Here is a 12,277-nt window from a genome sequence, read left to right on the forward strand (position 1 = left end):
AGTTTTTTTTTTTGTTTTTTTCCAACGTAGGGTTTTGTGGAGGGTTATTTTGGTTCATGGGATTATTTTGGACCCAGCAACCAAACGTGGGTTTCCTACGGAAATTCCACAAAAGTCCCAAGAACCAAAAAAATTCTGGCAACCAAACAGAATAAAGCTTTTCAAACCAATTTCTCCAAAAAAAGGAAAAAGTAAAATTTTGCTTGAAAAATCTTGAAAATGATGTTTTCTGAGTGAAGTGAAGAGTCAATCTTGGCTAGGCTTCCCTCTCTCCTCTCTATATTGGTGATGGCACACCCTACTTATTCCCCTACTCTAAGTCTATGCCGCGCAACCAAACACTCTACTATTCCCCCAAGTAATTCCAGGCAAATCCGATTATTGTCCCCTCCCTGCTTTGGTAGCTTTCAACCTTTTATGTTTTATTTATGTGTAACTTTTCCCATCCATCACCATTGCTGGCCGATCTTCCCTACTAAGATGTGCTTGGCAACATAGAAACCAATATAGAAGATGGGGTGCGAAGCTTACTTTAAATGTTACTTTGTAGAGGAAAGTGGTCCTTCCCTGCGCTTAAGTGGCTTAAAAAGCCATCCATTGGTTCGTTTAGCGGGTCCACCTTTGCGGGTCCACAAAAAGTGACCAATGGGAGGCTTTATAAGCCACTTATAAGCAGGAGCTCCGCGCAGCTGCGCAGGAACACTTTTCTCTACTTTTTATTTCTAAATTTATATATTCTTTTCACTTTACAACTTGGAATCACGACTTTCAACCTCCTATGTGTTTAGAAATCTGAAGATGATTTGAATGATCTTCCCAGTATAACTAAAAACAGTAACAATGCGAACAAAACTGGCAACCAAAAGAAAACTCTACCCTAACGATTCAGTTCTATAAGTTCAAACCACAAACCAATAAATAAACAAGGTGAAATCCACTATTCTGCATAAAAAGTTTCAACTCGTTCCCTGAAGTACTAGTTCTTGACCAAGTATTTAACCAATGGTAATTCTATATCCGATTTCTAAAAAGAACGCGAAAATAAAAAATCACTGGTCAGAACTGAAGAAAGCCATCAAAGCTGTGCTTCCCTAAAGCAAATGAGACGTTAGAACAAAGGATGATGTGACCAAATTTATCTATATAACTCTGTCCTCCCAGACAAAAGAACAACCAAGAATGGCCATTCAAACACTTCACGCAAGGGTGTGGTGTTTGCCTTCACCATTCGCCCATCTGGAAATAATTTAGGTTGAAATGTGGAACTCCACATGTAAGTAAAAGATGGGCAGCACAAGATTCCTATACACGGCTCGCCACCCAGCTAGGAGGAGAGAACAAATTATAGTAGAGTATTTTAGATTATCAAAACAGAGAATATACATGGATACGTTTGTCACCCTTTAGTTTCCGATGTAAGAAGCCCCATCTGTTCAGTGAGATGGTCAACGTTCCGAGCTTTGTCCCATCCATTCTCCTTTCCAGAAGGCATCATTGTTCCATTTGCATTAGCTTCCTGTGTACTCACCTCATCTGTATCACCAGAGATTGGGCTTGCCAAAAGAAACTGACTCAACTCTTCCAACAAAGCACCATCAAACCAGGTATCTATATTAGCATCACTCGAATATTTGTCAGAATCTATAGACATTGCCTCTTCCACTCCCACAGACAAAGGATCAACGAACCCACTCCCCGGCTCAGGCACCAGAAAGCTCTCACTTGGAATATCAACAACATTGCCTTCTGACACCATTCCTTGTATTTGAGGGAATTCAGGAATAAACATGTCTGTAGGGGATGGGTCGATGGCCTCTTGCACTCCAGGAAGCACACTTATATCTGGTAATTGCTCTGCTGTAACCATGTCAGATGATTGAATCTCAGATATAGCAGCCGATGGGAGAAGACTCTGAAATCCTGACGTCACAGGTAAATATGAAGGCCCTGAAGTTGGCGTAACCTCTGCTAGTGTTACTCCTGAGATCCGACTTGGAAAACTATCAGAGTTATTTGAGGGTTCTAGTTGGGGAGATGGGTCCACCTTCAGAATTTGAAGGTGCATGGCTTTCGCGGCTTCATTCATTAGGGGCTGATATTTAACAATCTGCCCATCAGGACGTTCACTCTCCGAGGCATCTTCCTGTTTGGGGAGCCTTCGTTTTTTATTGACTCCGGCAATGCGTCTGTTGGTGTCGTTTTGGTGCACCAGCTGCGCCAAAAACCCAGGACTCTGCATGGCTTTTGCCAGAAAGGACATCATTTGTTGTTGCCTTTGTTCCATCCCCTGAAGGTGCTGACCTAATGTCTGCACCTGGTGATCCGTAGCCTGTTGCTGCTGCCTTAGCCTAACAAGTTCCTGCATGAGCACATTCTTATCCCTTTTCAGGCACTCAATTTCTTCCTCAAGACCAAATTTCCCCACTTCAACACATGCCACGACTGACGGATTTTGTGGTTGGGGATGTTGTGGCTGGTTATGTACATGACTAGGTTTTCTCCTATTAATAGTCATCAATAAATGTTTTTGGCCTCTTAGAAAGCCCTCATTTGCAAATTCCCAGCGATCTGGATCAACCTTACGGAAACCCTGCTCAAAGAAGACAAAAATATTTAAAAATGATGCTTCTCAAAAAAAAAATAACGAACAATAGAATCAGTGTGACCAAGTAGGCTCTATAGTTCTAGTTTTTTAAATAGGCTTTATTAGCAATAGGGACATCCCTGAAGATGAAGGGAGCCCAGTAATGGGGAGGCAACTCATTGTCAAAAATAGGGAGCTGTTATTGTCCTTAATAAGAGCAATTGCCTACTTGACATAAATAGCGACAAGATAAACTGGCAACAGAATTCAATACAACCAGTCTGACTGATAGAGCCAGAGAGACAAAAATAATTGAATTAATTTAAAAAGGAAATACGAAGGCAAGAACTTGATTTGTGTGTAAAGTCCAAAAATATGTTCACGGAAAGAGAGTCACGTAATAATTGGTTGATGTTCAAAGGATTTAGAAACAAAACAAATGCAACACAAAGTTTCTACCAAGTGGAGCCAAATGTGACCCTTCCAGTTAAAGAGGGTGGAAAACCAAACTCAACATGCACTAGATTTGTATCACTATGTTTAGTTTGTTTAGTGACTTTAATCCCCAACTTAGTGTCATCTGAGAACGATTGATAAAAATTTCGTCATCAATCAGTGTTCACTTGCGCCAGTTTCAGTAGGAGAATTGAGCTTTGTGAGTGAGCCAATTTCCTTGAAGGAAGCCTTTTAAAGCACAGAAAAACTCATTCTAAAAAATAGCTGTGAGCACAAAAAGCTACTTAAAGATGGGATCAAAACATTGCAGTAAGTACATGGAAAATCTGAAAACTCAAACCAAGAGATACTGGATTATCCAAACAATAAATGAACATTGACAAGTCACAGACCATCTCGTTCACTAGTTTCTCTTAATGAAATGATCTATCAATCAAACCAATGACAAGTCACAATCTTGAGCGTATGTATCCAACTAAGAGAGAAAAATCAAGAATCTGACAGGGAAAAAAGTAACATCTAGCCAACAGAATATCCAGCAGACCGTAAATGCCTGTAGAGTATCTTTATCTTGCTGTGCTATGGAAGATCTAGTATGAGAGAAACGGTATCTTTTTACTGTGACATCATCCTTGATGTTTCAAAAAGGGCCCCCAATTAAAGATCATTCTTTAGGCTACTACACCATCAGTCGACAAGAGACATATCGAAGTCAATTCCTCATCGATGGCCAAAAAATCTAAAATTGAAGTGAGGGCATTAACAACGGTATGCATGCTTCATTAGTATAAAAGGATGTGGTCACCTTCGCCTATGTCATTGTAGGACTAGGAAGACATTGAAATGTAATAAAAAGGGCAGTCCAGTGCACGAGGCTCCCGTCATTGCGGGGTCTGGAGAGGGCTAGATGTACGCAGCCTTACCCCTGCTTTGCAGAGAGGCTGTTTCCGTGACTCAAACCCGTGACCAGCAGGTCACATTGCAATGTAATAAATATTGAATACTTTTGGTTGATTTTTTATTTTTTTTTGAAATAGCAATATATTAAGAGAAAAGAGGACCGAGAAGGGCCTCAAGAGAGTACAAGAACACAAGAAGGAAAAACAACAACAACAAAATAAAAACCTCACGGAGGGAGAAAATCAAACCACTCCAATACATTCCTATGAACCCCCGACCTCGTAAGAGAATCTGCTTTGGAATTTGCAGATCTCCTGACATGATGAAACACCATTGAAGAACCGGCTATTAAATCCTCAATCTCGTCGAAAAAAGACCAGAACCTCCAAGGGGGAGCAGAAAAAAGAGGACCTCTTTTAGTTGATTTTTTTTTTCCTTCGAATGGGATGAAACTTCTGAAAAATGCATCAAACATGCTTTGGCTAACAAAGATCATGGTATCAACCAACTTTTCAACCAAAGTAACAATGGATTTTTTATTAATAAATAGCATGATATTACCGGGAAGAATTCCATTTGTCAGAGATGATTGCCACATAGGCTGCAACAACTAAACCTTCATTAAATATCTAAACGGCAATGTTTAATGTGAGACATGACAGTGTACATTATACAATGCACATGCTGCATGCTCCCATAAAAATTCACATAAAATGATAGTAGAACTAAAATAAACCAAAATTCCATTAAATAACGAATTAATTGGCCTTTTCAGCTTCAAGGAATAAAGCAAGTTACAAGCATAACTTTCCACATGTTCGGTACAAAATACAAACACCATACAAGTATAAATTTCAACATCACATTGAAATGAAAAGCTAAGTCCCTTCTACAGGACATAGGGCCCACGATAATGTCAATACCAAAGCCAAGAAACCCAACCTAACATTACCATTACCATCAAACTAAACATATTCAACTGAACATACATGAACACTTCATCTAAACTCTAAAGTCTTCTCTACACCATAGCAGCCCATGACAATAATGGAAGCACTCAAAGATGGCCCCCACCATGTACATCATTGACACTTTAGAACCTTCACTTCCAGCTTATATCATTTTACTTCCGTTTTCTGATAAATATAATTAATTAAATCTTTACACTGTCTTTCAATATCATAGCATCTTGTTGAGTCGCACTAGCAACATGCAGAGTCTCACTAATTGAAAGCTACTGACCTAAAGCATTTATCTTTTAACTAGGTGATATTGAAAAAAGAGCAGTAATAAAAAATAATAATTACAAGAGCATTTAGATAAGCATAACAAACAGGCAAGGAAATCTACAAGGGATAAGAACATTTGTGTCTATTAGGGGCTCATCCAGCCAACCCCTTTCTAACCTAAGTGTGTGTCTTCAAATTAGTTCACAATGGAAATGGAGAGAAGGCACTTCAAGTTGATCATGCGAATCCAAAATTTCTTCAAATGGATCTGCATGTCGCCAAGGAAAACTGATTCTCTTTATTATCTAATTCATGATGTTTGTTATTGATGCATCTAAAGTGGGCCCCAATGCCCCTTACACACCTCCCGGGGGGCTTGCTTGTTAATTTTAAAATCCCTATTGTTTTGAATTACAGGAATTGATGATGAATTTCCATTTAACTTTTCTGAAGGGATTCAATTTTCCGGACTTTCAGTCCATGTATTTGCTATAATAGTCTGACTTATTGCAAGGAAAGTGGTGTTTAAGAGTTAGGAGTTGGGTTAAATTAATAAGAGATCATATCTTCTGTTTTGGTTTAAATATAGCCCTTGAGTTTATTTGTTTCCTCCCTAGTACTAACAATGCAGGTATTCATACTTATTTTACTTCTAATCGTCGTGTTCAATTCTGTGGGAACATATTTGTACCATAGCTGCTCATCATTTGGGGGGAATCAGAAATTAGAAGAAAGTAGTCTTATTTCTTATCATAATGCATGTGCCTCCACTTCACTTGAATTCTAAATTCTTTTTTGAAAGGTAATGATTTTCATTCCAAGAAAACAAAAAAGATACAACCAAGGGGACAAACTGTCCCCAAAAGTAAGATACAAGCCATGCAAGGGCCTGCTCCAGGCAATATGGGAAAATAGACCTAACATACAGTTCCCGCAATCTAAAAGATGGACCAAGCAATCAAAAGGCCTCGATAACGCAGCCAAGAAGGCTATCCGACACCTTCTTGAGGGAGGCGTTGAATGACATCAACTCTTGCCAATTCCACACCATCCTTTGCCAAGCAATCAGCCTTCTCATTGGCAGATCTTCTCATGTTTTGAATTTGGGGACAAAGTTGGGGACAAAGTAATCGCACCAGGTCTTGTATCTCCGCAATGGTATTTTCAAGCTTCCAAGGTCTCCTACTCTTTTTAGACGCCTAAGCCAATGCATTCAACGAATCTCCTTCGATGATAAGGGAGCCCAAATTGTGCTTCATGTACCATCTTATAGACCAAACAGCAATGCCCTGGCTTAGGGTTCATTTGCATCACAAAAGCAGGCCAGGCTCGAGAATGACATCAATACTACACCGTTAGAGTCACGAATCAAACCACCAAGGCACCAATCCCGGCTCGACCTAGGTTGCCGATAGAGCTTCCATCAAAATTCAACTTGATCCCACCCACCGAGGGAGGATTCCACTTAGGAGAGATTTTCTCTTCTCTTTTTTTTCACATAGAACAGCATGCCAGTTTCTAAGAATCTCCCCTACAATATAGATAAAACCAAAATTTTCTCTTGCCCAAGCTATTAGGGCAAGCTTGACATCAAGAGCAATTTGGCACCACCTCTTCTCCTTTTCTTCAAATATCCTATTATTTCTCTCTTTCCAAATGTTCCAAATCAGAACATAAGGAACTAACTTCCACAAAGACTGCCACGTGTTGTCGAAGGGTCCGCCTACCCAATTAAGTAAGACCTTCTTAACATTCTTTTGAAATGCCTACGACACACCAAAAGGTTTGATAGCATCCATCCAAAGGCTATACGAAAAGGGACAGTGCAATAATAAGTGATCCAAAGATTCCTCCTCCTTACGGCAAAGTACACACCAAGTAGTTAATTGGAACTTTCTTTTCTTGATGCGATCACAGGTGTTTATGCTTCTATGAACAACAGTCCACGCGAAAGCCACTACCCTTGGAGGGGTAATGGTTTTCCATATTCTTGCCCTGCTTGAGGCTTCCCTGCATACATCATTCAACCTGTAGAAAAAAGATTTAACCGAAAACCACCTTAGGGATTGGGAGTCCATACTCCATACTGTACGGTAAAACTCATAACAATAACAAGAGTTTAGGAGACCAAGTAAGGATGAAAGGCTAACTATTTCCTCATCTTTAAGGTTTCTTCTAAGCCTAATTACCCCAAAAGACCTTCCCAATTTCCTCACCTCTCACTAAATAATCACTAACCCTGGACTCACTATCTGTCGCTAGACGGTATAGGTTCGGGAAAGCATGGCACAGACATGACTCCCCAACCCAAAGATCTGCCTGAAAACGTACCCCATCGCCCCATTCCCACTCTAAATCTAGCAAGAGACTTACTCTGGACACAGATAAACTTCCATGCACCCGAACCAAAATTGTCTCTTACGAACCACCCCCCCCCCCCCCAAATAAAATAGAAAATTTAAAAACTAGTAGACCAAGATTACCAGTACTTGATCTAATTAAGTTAGAGATGATCTATCCATGTCACCTGCTTGTGGATATGGCTATGTAGAACAACCTCCAAAAAGGGTCCATCCTACCTCCCCCAAATTGTCTCTTATGACACCCCATAACCAGTATACCTAGATTACCAATACTTTATCTAATTAAGTTAGAACTAATCTATCAATGTCACCTGCTTGTATATAGCTATGTAGCAGCACCTCCAAAAGTGGTCTTAAATTCACATACTGAAAGTAAAAAAAATCTTTCTAAGGCCCACCCCACCAAATGATATGTCTCCAAATATGCTTTTTAAGCATACAAAGATAAAATGTTACAACTCAGAAGCAAAGGAACAATGAAGAAGAAGCGGTCCATCGATTCCTACAGTACCACAAATAATTCATCTATTTTGAATTTGTCTTCTTTGATGACTAAGAAGGTCAGACCTGAGAATTTTATGAAGTCTTGCAGTCTAACAAAAGACAATCTATGAAAAGACTTAAGATAGACTAGGTTTGTTGCTTCGCTCAGCAGAAGAGCCCTATTCCTACGCGTGCTAGTATGATATACTAATAAGGGCATGATAGTGGGCTTTACTTGTTCACTTACTAATAGGGCTAATAGGGCCCCCGCTTGGTGCCTAAAATCCATGATTGCGCTCCTTACAGAAGGAGGGCTAACAAGGGCCCCTTACGTGATGGGGCCCATCAGTAAGGCCCCTACCAGGAACCTATAAAAAGACTTAAACCAAGATAACATTTTCAGGGCACCACTTCCAAATCCTAGAATTCCACCCTAAACACTTCCTAAAATCAACAACAACCACCTTTAGGGAGTCAATCTCGTATTCTTTCAAATTATGCCTAAGCCTAGGTTTTCCAAACAGTCCTTTTTCCTACTCTATCAAAAACCTCACAGACCATATATTCTAAAGGAGACATTAAATACAACTTTCTACACTCCATACATAATCCCCAAACCAAACTTACCATTTACATTAAACAGACCGTCACACGATCCCACCTCCTTAGATACAGAGTCTATTTTCCAAACCATTTAATTATTTAAACATCACATAGATCACCATACATGTGATCCCACCCTTCTTAGATACCAAATCTATTTTCCAAATTCCACCCATATTTCTTCCTAATTATTTGCTTCCTTAATCCCTCCCCTGCATTGCATGATCCCCACAACCATTTGCCTAGTAAAAATCATTTCTTTTAGGGGCCGTTTGGATACGCGGATTTTAGAATCCAGATTTTTAGTTTGAAAACGGTGTAAACGGGGTTCATGATCAAGCTGATGTATGCTATCGTGACAGCATTTCTTGGATTTTAAGTGAGAAATTCAGGTTTTAGAAATCTCTCCTGCATCCTAAGATTCCTAAAACCTGGAAATATGGAGGATCTGCTACTCTCTTGTTGACGGAAAGAAGGGCGAGAAGTAAAAAATGACAGCTGGTCCGCTTCTTCTCTTGTCTCTTAGCTACAATTTTGAAGAAATTGCGGATTCTAACATCCGAGTATCCAAACGGCCCCTTAGCCTTTTATCCGTGGCTCTCCTCCTCTATTGTCTTTGATGCTTAACCAAATCATATACCCATTTGTCTTCTCTATTTTCTTTTTTGTCTTTTTTCTTTGAGCAAGATAACAACAATACTACTGCAAAAGGGTTAATTTTTATTTTTTTTTCATGTCAGTTTCAAGCATTCTTCCATTTCTAGGGTTCCATGAATTCCATTATTCTATGTTTACTTGTCTAATCTTCTTCGATCAAAAATTAACTAAAATCTATCAGAAAACAAAGTACATAAGTCATCCTTGGCGTTTCTTGACAGTAACCTAAAAAAAAATCATTTCCATTATTTACTCTTCATCATAAAAACAAAATTCAGGTCACCAATTTGATCAATACTAATGCCTAACGAACCAAACAAGTTAATTAGATTCCCATTAGAAAATAAAAGGTGGGGGAAAGAAAGGAAGAGATTCAAATTGGGGAATAAAAAAGCACTCACATATGTATTCAACTGCCTGACGAAGCTGGAGAAATTGTTGTGTTTGAAATACTTAGGAAGAAGGTCCCTCCCGAATCCCGGCAGGTCCCATACAACAAAGCTGTTGTTGCTAGGGCTCCAAGAAACGATCGAATCAGTAGCCGGATCATCCACCATGTCATAAGTCTTGCTTAAGAAGGGCGGGGGAGCGTTCGCATTCAAGTTCGCTGCCGAATTGCCCTTAAATCCATCCATTTTTCGCTCGCTCTCAGATCAAACTACCAACATCAATCCGACCAAGGATGGAAAAAGAAGAAGAAAGGGGAAAAAAAAAAGGATTCGAGATTGATACGAAGGAATTAGGGTTTAGAGAGGGTTTGAATCTGATAAAGAAGTGTAAAATAGGAATAGGCTTTGAAGCAAAATCAAGGAAAAACCCTAGAATATATAAAAAGGTCGTACGGACACGGGATTTTGCACGAGCCAGAAAATATAGAGAGGGGAAGAGGGGGGCGGATCCGGCGCTCAGAAACTGTAAAAAAGAGAGGACGCCGTTGGGATCTTTTGTATAAGAAAATCAACTGAAAGCGGCCTGGGGTTTAAACGAATTACGGATATGCCACGGGGACAGTCCAAATAGACCCAATCCACACCGCTTAAACGGAACACGTGTATTTTGATCGGAACCAACAATCCAGTGGGGTCCGCAAGGTGAGATTTTTTGATGTGGCCCATTGAACAAAAGTGCATATGTACTTCACGGATAATTGAGTCCATTTAGTTATAAGAGGCGGATAGTTGGGGTAGTTTTGGAATTTTGTTAGCAAATGGTCAACCCCTCGATAATACGAAGAGGCAGGTGTCCCCACACTCGTGATGGGGCCTGTGTGTGCGTAAATAATTAAATATGCCCTTGTGATCTCCCTAATTTATTAAAATAACCTTCTACTATTTATTTCCCTCTTGTTAAGATATATTAGAATCTATATGCTAAGGTCTGACCGTTGTTGGATCATTAGGGGGTGAGGTTATACTATCTAACTTTATCAGGTAGTTGGGTTGGATAAGGATGACCTTGGTTAAATTTTATATTTATCTCTTTATATGTTTATCTTAAGTGCTTATTTAAGCACATTTTACTAATAATGAAAATTACCAGAGATAAAAAAAAATCAAATTTTATCACTTCTTATGCCTTTTGCAATTTATTTTTGACAATAGTATATAATTATTTATGCACATGTGACCTCTTTCTAAACTTAAATACAGCCTGACTCTCTAATAATTAATATGGCTATTGGTCGCATTTTATATGTATCGAATATCAATAGTCATGTAGAAATTATCCACCCAACTCTCTTATCCCTAATCATATGGCGCTTCCTTTGTCCTTACCCTGCATGTGTTTCTGGTGCACTAGTTTTTAGACTCGTTTGTCTCAACTCAACTCAACAAAGCCTTTGTCCCAAACTAGTTGGCGTCGGCTAAATGCATCATTTAGAAAAAAATTCATGAAGAAGGTAAAAGGAATCTATCCGGCTCTAATCCTGGTTCTAGTTGGGTTCTTCTATGTGGATCATTTTCTTCCATTCTATCCTATCCAATATCATGTTCTCTGTTATTTTCCTAGCTATCAAGTATTTCCTCAATGTTTCTACCCAAGTTGTTTTTGGTCTGCCCTTACCTCTTTTTACTTCATCAATTTGGCACGACCCGTCTCTTCTCACTCGAGCACCCAAAGGCCTACGTTGGATATGTTCAAACCATCTTTGTCCTTTAGACTCGTCTGTCTACAAGAAGAAAACCGGACGACATCCTACTACCACTGCCACACAGAAGTCTAATCCTACCGGAGCGTACGACCACGACAACGGATGCCATTGAAGACGCTGAATAATATTTTATATTTATCTACATAAAGTATATACTTTGAACAACATTAATTTTCATATTATATACTTTGAACAACATTTCCTAAAATACGACTCTCTTATATTTTATATCACTAGGCTTTTAAATTAGCTATTAGAAATAAGAGAGTATAAATTGTTAACATAGAAACGATGTTGCTTCTTAGTCTGAGCCGTGAGATATAAGAGATTACAAATTATCGAACATTACTTATGAGACCACCAACTGTAACTTTACAAAGTCTGATGGGGAACTTCAAACCATTGTTCAAGAATGGTGGCTTTGGTGGTTATTTTGCGAGGGTATCAACATATGGTGACATTTCTCAAAAATAGATATCACATGTGCGTGCTTTTATAAAGAACATGCTATATTTACTCTGATTTTTAATCCTAGTGATTAATAATATAATTGCTCGATGGTAATTACAATTATAACTTTGAGTTTATGTGAGAAAGAACAAGATTTCGAAGTTTGCACGAGTTAATTTCATGGAATATAATTTCCTATAATTTATATTTTTTATGAATTTCTTCGCCTCCCCCCCCTTTTTTTTATAGATTGAAGGGGTGTGTGACAAGCTTATATATTATATATGATAACATATGATCAAGGTAAAAGATAGGCTTGTCAATGTTAAAAGAATGTGCAAGCAAATGTTGTGTCGGATGGGCCCACATTAGGCTTTTCACGTTTCACATGGGGAATGAT

The 12,277-nt window shown here is 39.0% G+C and overlaps 1 protein-coding gene across 1 annotated transcript; it reads right to left on the reverse strand.

The window, feature by feature from the left end:
* Window positions 1–1,126: 1,126 nt before the first annotated feature.
* LOC143877086 (heat stress transcription factor A-1-like) lies at window positions 1,127–10,195 on the reverse strand. The gene is made up of 2 exons (XM_077378844.1): window positions 9,677–10,195; window positions 1,127–2,590 (listed from the first exon to the last, which is right to left on the reverse strand). The coding sequence occupies exons 1-2, from the start codon at window positions 9,908–9,910 to the stop codon at window positions 1,397–1,399; spliced, it is 1,428 nt and encodes a 475-aa protein (XP_077234959.1). The 5' UTR covers window positions 9,911–10,195; the 3' UTR covers window positions 1,127–1,396.
* Between the last annotated feature and the right edge of the window lie 2,082 nt (window positions 10,196–12,277).

This window comes from Tasmannia lanceolata, unplaced genomic scaffold (assembly GCF_043159265.1).
Source record: "Tasmannia lanceolata isolate RefF3 unplaced genomic scaffold, GAP_Taslan_0.1 ptg000005l, whole genome shotgun sequence".
Classification (NCBI taxonomy): Eukaryota; Viridiplantae; Streptophyta; class Magnoliopsida; order Canellales; family Winteraceae; genus Tasmannia; species Tasmannia lanceolata.

Coding starts and splice junctions, on each gene's coding strand:
- LOC143877086 (XM_077378844.1), bottom strand. CDS start 9,910: ATGGATGGATTTAAGGGCAATTCGGCAGCGAACTTGAATGCGAACGCT. Junction 2,591..9,676: donor TCAGGCAGTTGAATACATAT/GTGAGTGCTTTT, acceptor TTCTTTGAGCAG/GGTTTCCGTAAGGTTGATCC.